Source organism: Gekko japonicus, unplaced genomic scaffold (genome assembly GCF_001447785.1).
Source record: "Gekko japonicus isolate JY-2015 unplaced genomic scaffold, Gekko_japonicus_V1.1 scaffold441, whole genome shotgun sequence".
NCBI lineage: Eukaryota > Metazoa > Chordata > Lepidosauria > Squamata > Gekkonidae > Gekko > Gekko japonicus.
The window spans coordinates 684841-705821 of record NW_015172017.1 but is presented as its reverse complement, the minus strand read 5'-3'; the positions used below and the strand labels follow the sequence as shown (position 1 = coordinate 705821).

The 20981-nt window shown below is 46.5% G+C and overlaps 3 protein-coding genes and 6 non-coding genes across 9 annotated transcripts; 3 read left to right on the top strand and 6 right to left on the bottom strand.

Annotated features, from left to right (window-relative positions):
• Positions 1–2743: 2743 nt before the first annotated feature.
• TRNAI-AAU lies at positions 2744–2817 on the bottom strand. Its single transcript has one exon. It is a non-coding gene; the product is annotated as a tRNA-Ile (tRNA).
• Positions 2818–3671: 854 nt separating this feature from the next.
• LOC107118183 (histone H2B 1/2/3/4/6-like) lies at positions 3672–4065 on the bottom strand. The gene has a single exon (XM_015420462.1). The coding sequence runs from the start codon at positions 4063–4065 to the stop codon at positions 3685–3687; it is 381 nt and encodes a 126-aa protein (XP_015275948.1). The 3' UTR covers positions 3672–3684.
• A 415-nt stretch (positions 4066–4480) lies between these two features.
• Positions 4481–4870, top strand: LOC107118182 (histone H2A type 2-C-like). The gene has a single exon (XM_015420460.1). The coding sequence runs from the start codon at positions 4481–4483 to the stop codon at positions 4868–4870; it is 390 nt and encodes a 129-aa protein (XP_015275946.1).
• Positions 4871–6175: 1305 nt separating this feature from the next.
• On the top strand, positions 6176–6587 carry LOC107118184 (histone H3). Its single transcript, XM_015420463.1, has one exon. The coding sequence runs from the start codon at positions 6177–6179 to the stop codon at positions 6585–6587; it is 411 nt and encodes a 136-aa protein (XP_015275949.1). The 5' UTR covers position 6176.
• A 1074-nt stretch (positions 6588–7661) lies between these two features.
• Positions 7662–7744, bottom strand: TRNAL-CAG. The gene has a single exon. It is a non-coding gene; the product is annotated as a tRNA-Leu (tRNA).
• Positions 7745–8581: 837 nt separating this feature from the next.
• TRNAM-CAU lies at positions 8582–8653 on the bottom strand. The gene has a single exon. It is a non-coding gene; the product is annotated as a tRNA-Met (tRNA).
• Positions 8654–12382: 3729 nt separating this feature from the next.
• TRNAS-GCU lies at positions 12383–12464 on the bottom strand. Its single transcript has one exon. It is a non-coding gene; the product is annotated as a tRNA-Ser (tRNA).
• Positions 12465–12773: 309 nt separating this feature from the next.
• TRNAV-UAC lies at positions 12774–12846 on the top strand. Its single transcript has one exon. It is a non-coding gene; the product is annotated as a tRNA-Val (tRNA).
• A 402-nt stretch (positions 12847–13248) lies between these two features.
• TRNAI-AAU lies at positions 13249–13322 on the bottom strand. Its single transcript has one exon. It is a non-coding gene; the product is annotated as a tRNA-Ile (tRNA).
• Positions 13323–20981: the final 7659 nt, after the last annotated feature.

The following is a 20981-nucleotide window of genomic DNA, read 5'->3' as shown; positions in this document are numbered from 1 at the left end:
ACAAGGATAGAGGGTCAAAGAGACATTTCCCTGGGGGGGGGGGGGAGGATGTTATATTTCTTCTGAATATGGGAGTGGGGTAAATTAAAATGCTGGGATAACTGTCTGAGCCCCCTTTCTGTTTTATGAAGGTTCTGTATTTATAGAAAAGGTGATGGCCTGATACAGATAGTTTTTAATTTAACAGTCAGGGCCCCCTAAGGTTTCTTGAACTTGGTCTGTTATGTTTAGTGGGTTAAACGCAGGCTGAGACAGGGCTCATTCCTGAAAAGGAAGTTTTATTTTGATTCACACACAGGGAGGGTGAAAAGCTTTTAATGGCTTGCGAGTACTGGGCCTTTGAGCTGTACAGCACAAGCTATGAAGATACAAAGTTTCATTTAAATATCCAGTAACTGTTACCTTCAAACCTGGCTTTCGGCCAAAGAATCTACCGGTACGAGGAGTTGGGCACACATTAGAAGAGGCTTGTGATCCCCCACCCACCAAAAAAAAAGCCCTTCTAATTCTTTCCTCAGTGAGAAGAATTTTGAGATGAGTACTGATAAGGCCCTTTTACTCTCTCTTTTCACTCAGCCCTGTCTGGTAGTTTAACTGTCTGCTTCCATCAACCAGTCCCACCCTCTCCACATCTCCTGACTGGCTGGTTCACTGCTGAGTGATGATTGGTTCATAACAGCTTCCTGGAGGCAGAACCAGGCCTTGATTGTCACAGGGGAATTCCATAATGTTGGTGCCATGACCAAGAAGGCCCTGTCTCAGACTGCCACCAGACAGTGACGGCACCCGAAGAAGGACCCCTCAAGGTGACCACAGTGGTCAGGTACATTCCTATGGGAGCAGGCAGTTTTTAAGGAAATAGATTACAGAAGTAGAACAATACAGTATACAGTAAAACACATTACAATTCTATTCCCTTTCTAAAACTAACTGAGTGGTGGGTGTGGCCTTATGACACACTTCTGGTGATGTCAGGGGGTGTGGCATATGCTAATGAGTTATGCTAATGAGTTCCCCTAGCTCTTTTTCTACGAAACGACCCCTGCTAAATACCCTTAAGACAAAGAAGGCCTGGCTGTGGATGGTTATTTATAGCAGATGGTTGGCAGACACTACTGTTTCCTATTGGTTCACTGCTAGAGCTATCATTGTGCACGCTGCAACAGCAGGAGCGCATGACATTTCTCCCACACGCCCTTTCTTAATCAAGTGTAAAAGGCCATGGAACTGAATTCCCACCCAGTCGCAACACAGAAATGGGGGCACCATTGTTTAAGCCCCGTTCTCAGCAGGCTGGAAGAACAGAAGCAAAGGAAATAATTGCTGGGTTCGATGCAGGAATAAATTAATGCTCTTGGAGGACAGATCACGGGAGGGAGGGCAGAAAGGGATGAGCCAATGTTCAGTGAGCCAATGTTCAGCTCTAGGGCCTTTCTTACATGCCCAGGGTAATGCCAGTTGCCACTTTGGGATCACTAATGATCTATTAAAAACCGAATGTTATGGCCCTCATGTTAATGGCATCAAGAACTAAGGGTCCTTATGCATAAAGACCCTCCATCGATAAATGTTTGATTATATAAAGTCTGGAACTATTTTATATATGAAACTATTTCTATTTACAACACCACAGATCAAAATGAATGTGAACTACTTAATCCCACTGGGAAATGGTATCCCATTATTGACAAACTTACCTTTGAAAATTTTCAATGGAAAACCATCTATAACGCAAAATATAAACTGTTATTGCTTGGCTAAAACATTGTATGACTTTTAAAGCCTTTCTGTTTGTATAGTTTGATTCAAAGTTACTTTGAAAGTATTTGTCTTATGTATAGAAAACCTGTGATTTAGTGTTTGTACTATGGTGTACTTTAATGTTAAAACTAATAAAAATGTTTTGGCTTAAAAAAAAGAAAGAACTAAGGGTCCTGACTCAGCTACATTGGACCACCATACAGCAATTGCCATCGGCACTTAACTGCACTTTGTACACTGTTTGTTATGTGAATTTTATAATATTGCATTTATGTATCCACGTTTTATTGCATTTTAACCTGCTGTACACTGCCCTGAGCCTGTCTATACAGGAAGGATGGGATATAAATCGAAAATAATAAATAAACAGGAATTTTCCTCCAGGTCAGATTGGTCCGTGGACCCTAGAGTGTTTTTTTTTCTTCCTCTGGGTGTAGAGTACGAGGTCGCTGGGCGAGTGGGGGGGGGGGTAGTTGTGAATTCCCTTCATTGTGCATGGGGCTGGACTAGATGACCCTGGAGGTCCCTTCCAGCTCCACATTCCTACAACTACCTCCCTCTGCCCTGGCCACTTAGGTTGTTTCAGACCCTGCTGAAACAGAGAGGCAAACTGTTCTTTAGAAACAGTCATTTTCCTACCACATATCCCACACACAACACAAAGATAAATAAGCAGTAGCGCCATAAGCCTGAAGAGAGCTAACAATGTTACAATCCCCCACCCCCCGAAATGTCACTTTGTGTATCTGGGTGTCGGGTGCACACTAAAAACCAAAGCTGCAGCAGCTACCCTAAGGTGAGGAAAGGAGATGTCAGGACTTGTGAGAAGGATCCTGGAGACAATAATTGTAGTGTGAAAAGCTGTACAGTAAGTGCCGACCAGTATCTTCAAAAGGATTCCAGCAGCTGTCTCCAAGATCCACCAAGTTGGGGGGGGGGGTCAAACAACCAGAATGCAAAGCAGTGAAGACAAAATATTTTATGGCCCGTACGGGGATCGAACCCGCGACCTTGGCGTTATTAGCACCACGCTCTAACCAACTGAGCTAACCGGCCAGCTGTGAGCTCATTTTCCTCCCTCCCTTTTCTAAAATCCTGTAATTTGTTTCCACGTTTGATAAACCACAAAGTAGCGCCATAGACCACGAACGTCTAAAACTCTTCGGCTGTCATCCGCCGTGGAGCGCCTCTCGGTTCGTGCTGGAAAAGTCAACCGGAGGGACCTTCATTCAGGGGGAGGGGTTAGGTTTTTCCAAACATGCATTCCCACCAATATTAAACCGTCCTTTCGTGATCGTGTAACAGAGGTTTTATTTTTATTTGCTTCTGATTTAACCGGCCTAGCTACGGGGGGGGGGGGGGGGGGGGCGCGGTGTACGCGAGGTAATAATATTCCGTTAATTATATTCATCATTCCACAAACACTAACAGAATCTGTCCATGATTTTGGAATGACATCAACTGATCAATCTCCGATTGTGATATATTTATTTCCTTCACAGTCTCTTCCCCCCCCCCCCCATTACATCAAAAGAAAGAGCAGGTTTGTGAAGGGGAGATCCCTCCAACTCCAAGCTTAAGAATCGTGGTTATTAACTGTATCTTGTAAAGTCACCTTTCATGGTAACATAAATTTATCTACTTTTCAGAAGACTCTTAAGTATGCCAAACCCATAACGTTACTTCCAATTTTTGCTTTGAACACGAGCTACCCTACAGGGAGGTTCAGTATTTGACCACGATGGCAAATAAAAGCCACAAAAGTATCCAGACAACGGATAGTTGAAACCGGAACACTTAAAAAACCCCGAAGACTTCAGGTTAATATCTGAAAACGCTTTGCGATTTACAGCTCTTTTGCGGAGAAAGTGGGTGGCTCTTAAAAGAGCCTTTGGGTGTTCTCGGGGGGAGGCCGGGGAGGCGTTACTTGGAGCTGGTGTACTTGGTGACGGCCTTGGTGCCCTCGGAGACGGCGTGCTTGGCCAGCTCCCCGGGCAGGAGGAGGCGCACGGCCGTCTGGATCTCGCGGGAGGTGATGGTGGAGCGCTTGTTGTAGTGGGCCAGGCGGGAGGCCTCGCCGGCGATGCGCTCGAAGATGTCGTTGACGAAGGAGTTCATGATGCTCATGGCCTTGGAGGAGATGCCGGTGTCCGGGTGGACCTGCTTCAGCACCTTGTACACGTAGATGGAGTAGCTCTCCTTGCGGCTCTTCTTGCGCTTCTTGTCCCCCTTCTTCTGCGTCTTGGTCACGGCTTTCTTGGAGCCCTTCTTGGGCGCGGGCGCCGACTTCGCTGGCTCGGGCATACTTGCAGGAACAACTACAAACCGCAAAAAGCACAAAATGGAAAGAATAACCCGCACTCTTCACGCTGCTCTTATTTATAGGGGTGCCATGCTAATAAGGGTGTGGAAATTCTCGATTTCTATTGGCTGAATGAGAAGACCCGCCTCTTCAGGGCTTAGCTAACCATGCAAATAAGTGAATTCTAACTCCGCTGTTTCCATTGGCTGATGCTTCAGTGCTAGCTGTCTATTGGTCACTGGAGAAAACCAGTTACTCTATTGGTCGCCGAAGAGCATCTGGGACAATCAACCAATAGAAAGTCGTGACTGTAAGTTCTCCGAATGAATAAAAGGCACGGTACCCTGTTTCGAGTTCATTGCAATTTTTTGCTTCTCATTAGTTTTCTTTTCGCTTCTCTTTTCAACGCTCACGAAGATGTCTGGCCGCGGAAAGCAAGGAGGCAAAGCCAGAGCGAAGGCCAAGACCCGCTCTTCTCGGGCCGGACTGCAGTTCCCCGTGGGCCGTGTCCACCGTCTGCTGAGGAAGGGCAACTATGCCGAGCGCGTTGGGGCCGGGGCGCCCGTGTACTTGGCGGCGGTGCTGGAGTACCTAACTGCTGAGATTCTGGAGCTGGCGGGGAACGCGGCCCGCGACAACAAGAAGACCCGCATCATCCCCCGCCACTTGCAGCTGGCCATCCGCAACGACGAGGAGCTCAACAAACTCCTGGGGAAAGTCACCATCGCCCAGGGAGGCGTCCTGCCCAACATCCAGGCTGTCCTGCTGCCAAAGAAGACCGAGAGTCACAAAGCCAAGGGAAAATAAGGCGTCTTGTAGTCTTTAACTTGTTTACAACCCAAAGGCTCTTTTAAGAGCCACCCAAAGCATCCAAAAAAGAGCTTTTGTCGCCCAATATGTAATGTCCTATTTTAACAAATGTATGACCCCCGACCGCACAAATATTTGAGCCTGAACTTGGTGACTTGTGTCAAAGCACAGAACTTTTAAAGTACACTTTCTGCAACACTCGATAATGGATAGAATGTTCTTTTGCTTAGCCGGAGTTAATTAAGAGTCCAATGGCATCTTTAAGACTTAACACGTTTATTCAAGGTAAAGTTTTTCTTTAAAAAGTCACGGTTATGTAGGAAGTTTCAGAATTGGTTTTTAGTTACGCCTACAAAAGATTCTGGTGGCAATTGGGAAGGGAGCCCTTGTATGGAGGTTAGTCAGCCACTCGTCCGTCAGGGCGGGGTTTTCAAAAGGTGGCTTGCTTTTGCCTGCCTCTTAGTAGAACTCCTGGGCTTCCTTAGTGGTCTCCCAACCAAATACTAACCAGGGCTGACCCTGCTTATCTTCTGAGATCGGGCTAACTCCTCCTCGGCTATTGCTAAAACCCCTATATGACCCTTATTGAACCTGAACAAAAGTTTGAGTCCAGTGGCACCATTAAGACCAACTGGACTCAAACTTTGTTCTGCCGCTTCAGACCAACACGGCTACCCCCTCTCCAAACTTACTGAAACTGTTCTGTTAGTTTAAAAGACTTTAAAAAAAATAGTATCCAACGTGATAAAAATTTCGATGAGGTCTGAACTCTAATACAATAAACCAGTTTGTCCTCGTTCCCAGTCTTTTCTCGGCCGTGAAAGAGGTATCGTGCTTATAACCTTTTGGTTTAGTCCACTGACACAACTACCTGAATTGTTACATTATGAATTGTCGCACTCCGAAACACACCACGACTTTTTTAGCAGCGCTTCCTTGTCAAATGCCGTAGAATGATCTGAAATCAACTAATTTCAGGTTTACATGCTGCTTCAATCCTAGAAAGGATTTATTCCCAAACTGTTTCAGCGCAGACGCCACGCGTTCAAAGCAGCCCCCAGCGAAATCCCCCCCCCCTTCCGCACCCCTCCTCCGCCTCCCCTGGAGGCAAAGCTGCAAGTCGAAGTCTGATATAATTGCCACCCAATCGGTGTCCAGCCCGGGAAATTCAAATCCTGCAACGGTTGCCTGACTCATCCAATCAGGACACGGGCTGTGGCTATAAAAACTGGGCAATCGACACCCGGTCACCATTTGGTTTTTCTCCTTTGACGAGAGAAGTTCGCGAGTTCTTGAAGGGAGAATGGCCCGCACGAAGCAGACGGCGCGCAAGTCGACGGGCGGGAAGGCGCCTCGCAAGCAGCTGGCCACCAAGGCGGCCCGCAAGAGCGCGCCGGCCACGGGCGGCGTGAAGAAGCCGCACCGCTACCGCCCGGGCACCGTGGCCCTGCGCGAGATCCGGCGCTACCAGAAGTCGACGGAGCTGCTGATCCGCAAGCTGCCCTTCCAGCGCCTGGTGCGCGAGATCGCGCAGGACTTCAAGACCGACCTGCGCTTCCAGAGCTCGGCCGTCATGGCCCTGCAGGAGGCCAGCGAGGCCTACCTGGTGGGGCTCTTCGAGGACACCAACCTGTGCGCCATCCACGCCAAGCGCGTCACCATCATGCCCAAGGACATCCAGCTGGCGCGCCGCATCCGCGGGGAGAGGGCCTGAGGCCACAGCGGCCGCTGCTGCCCACCTCCGGAGGAGAAGACGGCGAAACACACCAAAGGCTCTTTTCAGAGCCACCCACTTCCTCAGAGGAAAGAGCTGCAATTCTAGAAACCCCGGCATTTTATGCGATTTTGGTCTAGACGGGAATAAAATCATTCTTTTTCATGTTATTTCATAATTTTAAAGTCAGTCCGGTAAATTTTAGATGATAGGTAGGGATTAATTTGTTCAGGAAATCTATAGGAAAAACTTTACAGCTGGTTTGAAAACTTTTGCATCCTTTGCTAAAGCGATTGGAGGAGAGGGGACTTTGGCTATAGGGCGGTCGAAGCGAGATTTTGAGCCCCGATAGGACGCATTCGACACCACAGGCTCTTTTCAGAGCCATCCACTTCCTCAAAGGAAAGCTGCAATTATAGAGACCGCGGCATTTTATGAGATTTTGGCCTAGACGGGAATAAAAGCGTTCGTTTTCATTTATTTATTTATTAAGATTAATCCGGCTACTTGTGGGTAGTCAGGTTGTTGGTAGATTCAGGTAGGTAGTCATGTTGGTCTGCAAGACCGAAAAAGTCTTATTGTGGGCATAAGTTTACGTGTGGGCGTACGTTTCTTCGAAAGTGTACTCAAAAAAAGCTTTGCTGGTCTTAAAGGTGCCACTGGACTCAAAACTTTTAAATGGAAGTTAGGAATTCGGTTCCTAATTGAAAACCCCCTGCTGAAGGGGTTGGCGGGAAGGAAGCGCAGGTTATATGGGGTCGAAGCTAGATTTGGAGTCCTTCCCAATAAAGGGATTAATTTAGTCCTAGTTCAAGACAAACATGCCTTTTTGTCCAGGGGGTTAGTTTAGGAGGCGGTTCTGGGTTCTTGCCCTCTGCGCTTGCTTTGGCATGCTAACCAAAACGTACAGGTCTTGCACAGTTTTACTGTAGCATTTCTGATAGTGAGGCAGTCGCAGGACTTGCCGAGAAAGCACACTGTGCCTAGTGTCGCTCGGTCTTTACCCAGCGCCTTGCAATCCCGTTCCTTTCGGCTTCTTTAAAAAAAACCAAATGTAAAACCAAAAGCTTCACATGTCAGAAGTGGGATTCGAACCCACGCCTCCAGGGGAGACTGCGACCTGAACGCAGCGCCTTAGACCGCTCGGCCATCCTGACAACTCTCTCAGTTTGGTTTCCGTGCTTTCATGTTGTAGTTCTGCATGCTGTCTTTCTGTTCCCTCCTAGCCTTAGTTCTCTTTAGTAATTGTTAATTGTCGGTTTCGGCAACAGTAACTTTTCTTTCCTCGCCAGCTGCTACCCAGTCCTCCGAGGAAGGAAACATCCCCCCCCCCCATGACAGAGGGAACTCAATCGGCCACGAGGGGGCGCGATATGTTTAAGTTTACAAAAAAACCCCACGAAAGGTCTTTTTTTTCCAACAGACCCTCAAAGATATTTTTTTCAGTACTGAGGTTCAACGCTGACACATATTATGAAATAATAATAATAATAATAAATACAGAATCCCCCTGCGTTAGCTTTTAGGGCCCCATAAGATGTCGTTCATTTTTGCAGCAATAGACGAATGCGGCTACGCTGAAGCTATCGGCCCGTGCTAAGCGCCTTTCTTTCACCCCTTTGATCCTTCATTAATCAAAGATGGGGGGGGGGGAGGATGTGGGAATGGGGGCGCTGTCTCCCCCATTCCCCCCCCAGCACGCAGACCTTACTCATTGACGCTGCTGCTTAAAGAGACGGTGGGGAAATGGGCTGCAGATCTGAGAATCTTTCCTGTTTGCTGAGCGGGAGATCCATTAGTTACAGCAGGAAGATAATCCTTTTGTTAGAGGTTTACTCTCCAGTATCCGTGAAAGGGAGGACGGGAGCGATTCCACAGATTATTTTTTAAACGCTTTCGGAAATAATAATAATAATGCTGCATCTCTTCACTATTACATTCCTTTCTCTAGCATGTATTATAAAAATGTATTTAAAAATGGGGGAAGAACCCCTTAGCAGAGGATGGTTTCGATCCATCGACCTCTGGGTTATGGGCCCAGCACGCTTCCGCTGCGCCACTCTGCTCCTCGGTCTTCGGTGTTTTAATGTAACCTTTCCAAATCGCTGGCTGCCTTTTCTCTGTGACGCCTTTCTGTTTGTTCAGTTTTATTCCTCTTCCATCCAGGCGTTTTGACTTCAGTAGCTGGCTGCGTCCTGGTAAATGTGCTTCAATATTCACGCGTTACCAAGTGTTGGAAAGACGCGCGCCAGCTATTGAATACAAACAGGACGATACGGCAGGGCTAGAATGGGCAGTCAGTGTAAATCCACCTTTCGCTCCCGTGGATCTTCATAATACGATCCCCGTCTTCCCTTGGCACGTGCTCTGAGTCCCAGCAAGACTTTCTGTGAGCTCAGACCCCAGAAATTATTTCCAGACCAGGACCACCGTCAGTCCCCTGGCGAAGGACTGCCCACTCTGTCCAGACTCGAGGACTAGTTGATTGAATTCTGGGGGGTGGGCCACCCAGAGAGCCCAACAGGAACTCCTTATGAGGAGTGTGAAACTGTGCCACTCACTCGCAGCCTAACCTACCTCTCTGAATTGTTGTGAGGATAGCATAGGAGGGACTATGTACCCTGCCCAGGGGTCCTGGAGGGGTGGAGGGTAAATATTGGGACTATTGAATGGGAGGAGTGTACAATGCACAGAACCTCAATATTTTAAATTGATGTGTCTGTGTTTAAAATGATTTTTTTAAATAATTTTTTTATTTGCATTATAAATTATTATTACATTACTTTACCATCCCAATTCTCTTATGATACATTTTCCCCCTTTTATATCCCACCCCCCACAAGGTGGCCATCACATAACTACAAATTAGATTTTTAACCATGAGCACATTTTTTTCAATTTTTCAAATATAACGGAATTAGCTTCTCCATTATTTACCCACTGAAAGTATATAGACCATTTCTTTTTTATCTCCTTCATTTTTCCATCCCATACCTTATTTTGTTTAATACATTCCAATATATCTGACTGGATATATTCGTATAAATAGACGTTCCATCTATCTAAATGATTTATTGTATTTTATCATTTGTAAAATGTATTTTGTTCATCAGTTTTGTGGAAGCCGCCCTGAGCCTGCCTTGGCAAGGAGGGCGGGGTAAAAGTTAAAGTAGTAAATAAATATAGTCTGGTCATTGGAATAACAGGAGGGAGAAGAACATCAGAAGAGCCCTGCTGGATCAAACCAGTGGTCCAGTGGTCCGTCCATCTAGTCCAGCACACAGTGGCCAGCCAGTGCCTCTGGAGGTCCAACGACGAATTAGAGGCCACAAGGCCTTCCGCTCATGTTGCCTCCTGGCTCTGGGATTCAGGGGTTTCCTGCCTCTGAACCTGGAGGTCCACACGTAGTTCCCATGTACTTTGTTTCCCCTTGAGTTATTTATGAAGGCCTCCCCCCCCCCCACACACACACACACACAGGTGATACCACTGTTTGGCTATGTAATGGTTCAGAAAGTTGCCTTGGTAAATAGGGACTGTGGTCTGTTTTGCCTGAATTGCTCTATCAGGGCCTATCACTGTAAGTGTGGGAATACTAAAAGGTCATAGGCAGTGTTCCCTTTAAGCTGAGTTAGTGTGAGCTAGCTCACAGTATTTCAGCCTCCAGCTCACCCATTTTTGTCTTTGCTCAGGAAGGGATGGCTCCAGAGCAAACGAATTTCTGCAGTAGCCAAGTCGCTCGCTCACAACTTTCATGCCAGTAGCTCACAAAGTAGGATTTTTTGCTCACAAGACTCCACAGCTTAGAGGGAGCATTGGTCATAGGCTTTGAGGCAGTGGCCAGGTGTGTCTGGAGTAGAGATGTAAAATTTCCGGAAATTTTGAAGCTCGGAAAAAAACCCGTTTTTTTCCGGGGAAAACAGGAAATTTTCGGAAAAATTGGAAAAAATGCTACATTAGCATTTATTTTGTCTTTTCTAGGTTGAAAGTCATTCTGTTACTTTAGGAACATAAAATATGACTATGGACATTTTTACTTGGCATGAAATTATCACAACTAGCATATTAAAAATATAGTGTATCCAAACAATTATTACAAACAGAATACCCACCCACATGCAAAAACAAAACTGAAACTTTTTTATTTTCTTCTGACAATCACACCTTCTAAAGGAAGAAATGCATCTTGTTCTTGCACTGGAGGGTTCATTTTGTAACCTAGGACTTGCTTGTCCTCAGTGCACAGAAATTAGATCAATCTGATACCATATATATATATGAAATGATTTGAAAAATATTTGAACACCTTGTCTTAAAATATTTTATTCATCATGTTAAAATAAAACGTCCCATAATCAATTTTTTTTCTTTTCTTTTCTTTTTTCAATTTTTCCAATTTTTCAGAAAAAAACAAAAAGGCTTCAGGAAAAAAAACAGAAAAACCCCGTTTCCCCCCGAATGTTTCCGGGCCTTCACATCTCTAGTCTGGAGACACAGTAATACATAAACATAACCTTCAGCAAGGATGTCTGGAGGAGATCATTATCTTTCACGTGGACACCCATGAAGAAATTAGACCTATATAATAAAGTTATCTTCAAAGTAGGAATACAAGTAATGAGTAACAATATAACGAGTAGGAGTAGTAGGTGGAAAATGTCATGGGTAATGATTAAACATATAACTAGGACAAAAAGGGAATGGGAGGTCTGTTACATGCTGTCTAAAGTGCAGAAATGAATGAAGAACTTTGAATCTCTGATCTCAGCAGGGACGGATTTTCTCTTTGTTCGAATATAGCCTTGTTGCTCATGTGAAATCTCTGGTCTGTTTGGGCTGCAGTGGCCAGGCATACAGTCCTTGATTTGGCTAATATAAGTATGCTCTAACTGTGTAGCTCCTAAACCATCTAACATATCATATTTAAACTTCATGCTTCCTTTCTACTCTGTTTGAGATGTATCTTGCACCGTCCCTTGGATGCCCCATCCTGCTCGATTGTGTTTGATTTACACTTATGTAATCTGTCCTGAGTTTCAGCAAGAAAGGCAGACTATGAATAAAGAAAATCTTGATCTTGAAAGAGAGAGTGGCGGTCTTTTTCTAGGGGCCTCAGCTTCCGTGCAAAGGCTAGTCTGCAACCTGTGTGAGGGCTGTTTGTGTATTACCTGAGCTCAAGAACAAAGTTTGAGTCCAGTGACACCTTTTAAGACCAACAGAGTTTAATTCTGCACACGAAATCTTATACCCAGCCAGAATTAAACTTTTTTCTGTTGCTTCAGACCAACATGGCTCCCCTCCTGAATCTATCTGAGCTCAAGACTGCGTTTAAAGGATGGAGACAGAGGCCCTTTTATCTGGCTTTGAAGACTCTCTGGTCTGAATAGACAAAATCTCTGATCTGGTATGAGTCCCTGAATAGAGAGATTCTTTAATCTGGTATCATTTCCAAAGTTCCTGAACCAGTGGTTCTTCCTACGGATGTGTGATTGTGTCTCCTCTTGATGAACTCAGCAGCTGGTAAAGCATAACTAGGAGAATGGGTGCGGAGTCTAATCTTGTTCTGAAAACTGGAGAGCCAAACGCAACACTTGGCCTCGGAGGATGTCTAGGGTGACTCGGTTATCTGCTAATGGGAAATTACAGTAGGAAGCAAAATCCTGGTCATTATTCTCTGCCCTTTATTAAGACAACTGGAACTGAAGAAGAGCGGAAGGAAAGGATAGACAGGCAAGAGGACATCTAAGGAAGAAATTGAGTCGGAGAGCAGGTAGGGAAAAAAGAAATCACTGTCCCGACGAAGGTGGGATTCGAACCCACGCGTGCAGAGCACAATGGATTAGCAGTCCATCGCCTTAACCACTCGGCCACCTCGTCTATAGCTTGTTATGCTTCCTGCTTTTGAGTCCAATACAGACGTATCCTTTGGCGTGTGGGTGAATAATTCGCTTATATTGTCGTCCTCGCCACCTTTAACCAGGTGTACCCAAACCCAAAACTAAATGGTAGAATGTCGACGTGGTACACAGGGGAGCATTCAGCTTCTGGGTACTGGCTATTCTATCACCTCTTTCTCTTTAGAAATTGGGTGTTAGGGTTGCGTGAAATTAAGTCTGGGCTCAACATCAGAGGGAAAACTCACAGTCTTATACAGTAAAAAAAAATCAAGCTTTTTCTTAGAGTAGGGGTTCCATAGTGTAGTGGTTATCACGTCTGCTTTACACGTAGAAGGTCCTGGGTTCGAGCCCCAGTGGAACCACAACAGTGTTCTTTTTCCCTCTAGGGATCACAGAGAAGTAATTCTGAAGACACTGCCCCGTTTATAACGTTGAGAAACTGTATGGAAAAAAAGAGACTTATTAAATGTAACTCTACGCAAGTTTTATAAACAACAGAATGTGCCTAGGATTTTACGGCTCAACATGAAATTTAAAAGGAAGTTTGAAAAGGAACAAACCAAATCAGTGAGGGAGGAGGGAAAACGCCCTTGTTTGAACTTACATATTAAAGGGCGGGAGAGCAGAAGGGGAGCGTGAATTAGAAGCAGGTGGCGCTTTAGGGAGCTCTTCATTTTGAAAAGGAGAATGCTGTCCATTATCACCTCCTAGGAGAAATTACGCTTTGGTTTTCTTAAGTGAAGAAAATGAGAGGAAAAAACTATTGGCCCGTACGGGGATCGAACCCGCGACCTTGGCGTTATTAGCACCACGCTCTAACCAACTGAGCTAACCGGCCAGCTCGTTTCGACTCTTGAAAGCAGAGCATCTGACTCAAGCGCTTCTGTGATTCTCTGCTGCAAACTGCGAAGAGGTTTTAAGACAACCGAAGACGGCAATCCACTGCCGGACGGCTTCTTCGCCTGCTCGATGCGACAAATACTTCGCAAATACTGGGCAGACCGCGGATGTGATCCACCAAGGCCTTGCTTAGGTAACCGAAGGGCCATTCTGGATATGCACTCTCTGGCTCCGTTTAGCGCAGATTGGAAGCTCCAATGGCTAAACGGCTGCCTCTACTTTTGTCACCTGCAAATCCGGCAAACCCTCAAAAAAAGACCTGCTAAGCTAACCCTACCCCTCCATTATAACACTTGTGATAAAGTTGCCAGCAACTCCAGATTGGGAAATGGCTGGATATTTGGGGGTGGGGCTTGGGGAGGGGAGGGGAGAGGAGAGTCCTCAGCGCGGGTTTATGCCATAGAGTTATTCACTAACGCTGCACCCTCCAAAGCACTCTTTACTCCAGGGGGACTGAACTCTGTAGTCTGAAGATCAGTGGTGATTCCGGGAGATCTCTAGGTCCCGCCTGGAGGTTGGCAACCATGACTGGTGGGTACCGATCTGTCTCTCAGTTTCTTGCGTCAAAGAGAAGGTTTGCCTCTGGCTCGTTCCCCTTCCTAATGTCCTAAACCACACACATGTGTTTTGTTTTGTTTTTTTTTACTTCCCATCTAGCATTGGCCCAGGCACTGCAAGCATTTGGAAAAGACAGGAAGGGGGTGGGTGGTTGTTAATGTGCAGATGGTTTTCCTGCAAATAAACTCAAGGAAACTAAAGCGACCTGAGTGGATAAATTAACACATTTCACTTTGGGGGCCAAGGCTGCGTATGGAACAGAACCGCAACTCTTCACAGTTCACAGCTGCAACCTTTTGAGTTTCAGCTATCCAGCACGGGGAAATCTATGGGTCAAAGTGCCAGTCCCAGGCAATGTTCCCTCTAAGCTGTAGAGTCCTGTGAACAAGTCTACTTTGTGAGCTACTGGCGTTAAAGGATCTGGCTACTGCATAAGTTAGTTTGCTCTGGAGCCATCCTTCCTGAGCGAAGACAAAAAGGTGTGAGCCGGAGGCTAAAAACTGTGAGCTAGCTCACATTAACTCAGCTTAGAGGGAACACTGGCCAGGTTTTTTGGGGGGGGCGCCTGGGCAGACAGTGTCCATGGGAGCTGCCTTCTGCCCGCCCACCCCCATGCCTCCCTTTCCGCCCACCCACCTTCCCCCACTCCCAAGCCATCCCTCCACCTGTGCTCAAAGCTGCCTGCACCACATTCATGCCCCACAGCACTGGCTGGTGTATGCAGCTGGTGGCAGTACTGCGGCTCTGCACCACCTGCATGCCCAGGGCCGGCTCACTCACTAGGCGGACTAGGCGATCGCCTAGAGCGGGCTGGCCCTTAGGGGCACCAAACTGCACCCGGCCCCATACTCTTGGAGCTTCTTGATTATTTGTGCTTTTCATTCTTCCTAAAATGCATTTATTTTTGAAAATTGGTGGGCGCGCCGGGGGGGGGGGGCGCCAGAAGGGATCCCCGCCTAGGGTGCAAAATAAGCTGGGGCCGGCCCTGTGCATGCCCTTCCTTCCCCATTGAAGCTGGGCACATGGGTCTTGGAACAGACAGGAAGCACACAAAGACAGGGGTAAGCAAGGGAGATGAGTGAGGGGGGGATGCAACAGTGGGCCCCCACCAGAAGGCCTTGGACCTGGCTGCTGCCCAGCCTCAGGGTATGCGGAAGCCTGCCTGCTACTTGAAGCCCACAGATCTGTTCTGGCAAGTGATGCTCTGTCTTCTTGGTGGGAGGGCTTCTAATGTCCTGGCCCCACTGGTGGACCTCCTGATGGCACCTGGTATTTCTGGCCACTGTGTGACACAGAGTGTTGGACTGGATGGGCCTTTGGCCTGATCCAACATTGGCGTCTCTTATGTTCTTATGTAATTATCCAGCCCTTTGGCTTGGCAGAAGGAGCCTTCCTCCCATACTACAGACACTTCCGCCAGTCACGGGTGGCCGGCGTCCGTATTTTAAAGGCAAAAACACCAAGGTCAACAGATGTTAAGATGGGCTCTTGACGTGTTTCTTGTATAGAATCCATAACCTGTACAAGACATACTTTCTAGAAGGCATCCCTTCCAGCCGGAGCCTGCTGTCCAGCCACTAATAATTAATAATCATTAATTATCACTAATAACGAATCACTAATCATTAATAATCATTCATCATCATATGGCAGTGTGTGTAGCATAAATGAAAAACGGAAAAGAACTGTGACAATTTAGCGCTTAATAATATATTCATAAATCATAATATACAATAACAAAAATATAAATAGTGAATGTAGTAGACGGTGGTCTCCGGAATGATGTGCCGTTTCGAAAATGATCTTCTTCTGAACAAGGAGGTGTACATAAACCGTCCTTCAACAATTCATTTCTCTTGGTGACGTATTGACAATATACTTGGCTTTTGGGGCCCTGGCTCCGGTCTGGCGGAACAGTCTCTCGAGACTGAGGTCCGAGCCCTGCGGGACTTAATGCAGTTCCGCAGGGCCTGCAAAGCGGAGGTGTTCCGCCAGGCCTATGCTTGAGGTGGCGGGAATCCAAACTGCACTCGGCCTCCCCCTATTTTGCTTTGCGACGTTGTCCTTGGCTCCATCTATATTATTTCCGTCTGATATTGATCTCGTCTCTGCCTGCCCCTCTAAACTGCATTTCTGTCAACCTGTACATACATAGGGGAACCCCGGAGGAGACGATTTTGGTGCCACCGGTGGCGAACTATTAACGCGATGTAAATTGAGATACTGATACTTTTAATTGTTAATATGTTTTAACTGTTGATTTTATGTTAGATATATATTGATGTAACCTGCCCTGAGCCTGTTTCTGGGGGAGGGGGGGCGGCCCAGAAGCCAAATGAAGTAAAATGAAAGAAATGGTCTGGCAGCCAGAAGTTCTAGCTCTTTTAGTGTTGTGCCCCAGTAGGTGGCGAGCTAGACTTTGTTTTTTTTAGGGCAAGCGATGTTTCAGAGATGGTTTGCCATGGCCTGCCTTTGCGTCACGACCCTGGTATTCCTTGGAGGTCACCCATCCAAATACTAGCCAAGGCTGACCCTGCTTAGCTTCCGAGATCTGAGGAGACTGGACTAGCCAGGGGTCATTTCGTAGAAAAAGAGCTAGGGGAACTCATTAGCATAACTCATTAGCATATGCCACACACCCTGACATCAGGGGCCCGGCGGTGGACCTGCAAGGCCGGCGGGAGTGCGAGGAAGCCCCGTGAAGGCCCTCCCTGGCCCCAGGCAGGGGTGGGGAGAGGCGGGCAGGAAGCAATTTACCCTCCCTCTCCTCCTGCCTCCTCCTGGCTGAATGAGGGCTGGAAGCGGGGCGGCTGGAAGCAGGGGGCGGGGCTTCATCGTGTGCCCCACACCTCACCCGGGGGAACTGCGATCCCCCGCGTCCCCCCCCCCGAAATGACCTCTGGTTAGAACTATGATAAGTAATTCCATTTCACCTTCTGACGAAGTAATAAAAGGTAATAAATATGTTAGAACCAGGGGTCATTTCGTAGAAAAAGAGCTAGGGGGACTCATTAGCATAACTCATTAGCATATGCCACACCCCCTGACATCACCGGAAGTGTGTCCTCCCCACAGCCGGCAGCGACCTCCAGCGGGCACCAGCAGGGAGCTCCAGGCCCCGCCCTCCCGCACCTCACCCGGGGGGATGGCGTCCCCCCGCGTCCCCCCCCCAAATGACCCCTGGGACTAGCCATGCCTATCTCAGTCACTGCAGCCACCGAAACCATTAAACAAACATTCCAGTCTTGACCCACTAGGAAATGTGATTTCAGATGCTTTCTAAATGCCCTAGCACACCGCGAAATCAGATTATACAAAATGTACATCTAATCAAGAAAAATGCGGCGGCTGGTTTAGTAGCTACATTAAGCTAGTTAACGCTTGTAAGAGGTAGTGAGTTCCCAGGTTAAGCTAGTCACAGCTACAGTGAGATACAAATCTGAAGTTCCAACTCAAGGTACAATATATGGATTGTGTTTGTATTTATGCTTTGTTATGGCCAATGGCTAATACAATAAACTTGATGATGATGATGAACTCAAGGTACAACAGGTAGTGTGGAATCTCTGAATATATCCCAATTGAGCTATTTCACGCTGACATCCCCCTTTGAAGTTCTTGCCTGGAAGGGTGGCGACTTGCAGATCAGAAAGGGTGTCCTGGTAGATTGAAACATTTCCCCACCATTTTCTTAATACTGTGATTTTTGTTTGTTTGTTTGAATGGCAGATTTGCATCCATTTTTATCCAGGATTCATTTGCACTTGGAGCGGCATCAGGCTATTTCTCGGACGCAGCCCGAGCTGGTTTATGTCTTTGCTACAGCAGACCAACCCAGCTAACCATCTGGAACTGTGTGGTGCCCAAAGCTATGAACACAAGTCTTGTATGAATCCCAACCAGTGACATCTTTCAGATTTGGCTCATTCACGGGCATCCTACACCGACAAAAGGTTGGATTCAGGGGTAGATTTCTGCTAAGGCAAAGGGGGCGATTCTCATTCACTTTCCCTTTTCACGGCAGACCTCCGGCTTGACCCATACGTTGTTGCAGGGGATCTCCCTGCCCCCAAAGCAGTGGCTACCATCAGTGGGGGGAGGGGAGGGAGAATTCTGGACAACAGTGAGCTGTGAGAAGTCTATGCTGAATCCAACTCACACATTCCCCGTTCTCAGATTACATCAGTATTATCTGTTGTAGCAGACAGATCTTGAGTGCTTTCAAACACACTAAATAATGCACTTTCAATCCCAAGTTTACAACTGGATTTTACTGTGTGAAATGGCAAAATCCACTTGCAAACAGTCACTGAAGTGGACTGAAACTGCATTATACAGCAAGTGTGAAAGCGCTTTGTGGGCCTGGATTTGTTACTTTTTTCCTCCCAGTGTAATGAACCCGAGTCAGGTTCTAGAACCAGGTTCTAAGAAGATAACTTTGCTTCAGAACTGTGTGGTTTGGATTCTGGCTGACTTAGAATGCTCCCTTTGCTGATTACTAACACCTGCAGAGCAGTTTACGTTTGCTGAGATTCGACTTTGGGAGACGGTATTGTCTTCCCTAGGTCTCTCTCTCTCTCTCGCTCTCATCACAGCTGAAATTAACTGTTTGGTTCTGATTGGCAGCTGAGTTGCCGAGTAAGGCATTGCCTGCTAGAAAAGATAGCTTTTTAATGCACATAGATCATTCATCTCTTTATTCTTTCACCCTGGCATGCCCCCATGCTACACCAGTTGAGCACGGAGAGCCCCCATGTTTTGTAGGATGGGCGAGATGGATGACTAAACAATGCCATTCTGGGATGCTTGAAGATAAAGGTAAAGGTTCCCTTGCTCGAAAGCCAGTCGAATCCGACTCTAGGGTTGCGGTGCTCATCTCCGTTTCAAAGCCGAAGAGCTAGCGCTGTCCAAAGACATTTCCATGGTCATGTGGCCAGCATGACTGAACACCAAGGCGCACAGAATGCTGTTACCTTCCCACCAAAGTGGTACCTATTTATCTACTTGCAATGTCTTGCTTTCGAACTGCTAGGCTGGCAGAAGCTGGAACTAGAGACGGGAGCTCATTCCGTCATGCGACACTCAGGTCTCAAACTGCTGAACTACCGACCTTCCACAGCCTGCAGCTCAACGTCTTAACCACTTGAGCCACCGCAGCTCCTTGCTTGAAGATAGTAAGTTCTAAAATCTTAGATAGGCAGATTTTTAGATAGCCACAGCAAAGTTTTGTCTATTGCCTGTATTTGAGTGATTTATGCTGTGCAACACTCCAGCTAATTAACTTGATTTACATTTAAGCTGAGTCTGGAAGCACTGACTTGAATGTGGGCGGACCTCAGAATGAACCCGGTGGGTGGGAAGCGGGGACCTTGGAAGGTAAAAGCAAAAAGGGGAGTATGTTCTGCCTTACTGATTGCTGGAGCGGCTGTCCTCAGTGCCCAGAGTAGGAGGCTTTGGGAGACTTGTCCTTATACCCAGGATGATCTATATCGCTGTTTACAAGTGAATCCCTTTGGTGCTATAATGATTTAGGTATAGATGATAAGGTAGAAATATCCAGGTAGTTGGAAAGCAGAATCATGGTCAATGGGCTATGTAATGATTCCTTGTTTTATGTGTGTGTGTGTGTCTCTTTAAAAGTTTGGTTGCCTGGCGGTGGTAAGTAGACTAGAGTGGTTGAGAGAAGCAAGCGTGGTATGATTGGTGGTTGACAGAGAGGGGGAGGGGTTTTGGAAGTGAGAATGAGCGGATATGTATGTCAGTTAGGTTTTACAGTTACAGGTTTGACAGTTGATAAGTTCAGTTAGTTTTGGGTATGAAGGAAGTTAGAAGAGGTCCTGTATGGTATAAGTTAGTTCAGTGAGAAACAGAAGGAAGACTGAGAGAATAGGAAAAAGTAAATTAATGTTTAATTGAAGACAAGTTATAAGAAAGGCTGTATGTCCTGATAAACTGGAGAGAAACAGTGAAAATATATGACCTTGAGTTAAAGTGTTACAAAGTTACCTGAAAGATCCCTGTCAGTAAGGGAGCATATTGTGTGTGATACACCAAGCAATGGTTCATTAATTATACATTATTAGATACCTTGTTCTACCCTTTTATTTATGAATTATTTCAATAAATCCTCTTTTATTCAAATATACCAACTCTGAAAGAAATACTTTCTCAGGACCACATAGTTCCTCGTAAGCCTTGTACTCGGTATACCAAAATAGTAAGAACAACAGTAGAGTATAAAGGTTTGGAAAGCCTTAAATTTCCTGGTGGCAGCCGTATATACCTAGTAGAATGAATTAAAGAACACTTTTAAAGGGAAACCAGTCCTCCAGAATAAGGAGGACGTCACAGGCTATTTTAACATTTCAATTCAGGACTTCAGAAGAACCCCACGCACTACACAGCCTCAGCATCTAGTGAAAGATTTGCCGCTAACTGTAAACACCAGAGGAGCTGGAGGCAAGGAAAAAAGATCTTCCATTGTGATCTCTGTCTTGCCTGTCTCCTCAGCATCTGGGGATTCAGTCACCTCACCGCCTAACGCACATGGACGAAAATAATCCCAAATACCCCATAGCTAATGCTCCCTCTAAGCTGGGAAGGCTTGTGAGCAAAAATTCTACTTTGTGAGCTACTGGCATTGTGAGCAAGTAATTTGGCTACTGCATCAATTAGTTTGCTCTGCAGCCATCCTTCCTGAGCCGAGACAAAAATGTGTGAGCCAGGGGCTAAAAAACTGTGAGCTATCTCACACTAACTCAGTTTAGAGGGAACACTGGCTACTAGGCATCTTCTCCCATCCCAAACTGGAGGGGGGGGGAAACTCACACACAACCATACACATTTCTGAAGTTAGTTCGCTTTTATTGGCACTTTAGACATTGCATTGGTCCCACGAGGCTGTGCCATGAGAAAAACACAATCTTGTTCCTTGCTGCACAATGTCGACCTCCTGTGGTCAGTGGAAGTATTGCACCTGTCCTTGTTCTCGCAAAACGTCACTGTGAGCGAGGATAACGGCACAGCTGAGGGATTGTGA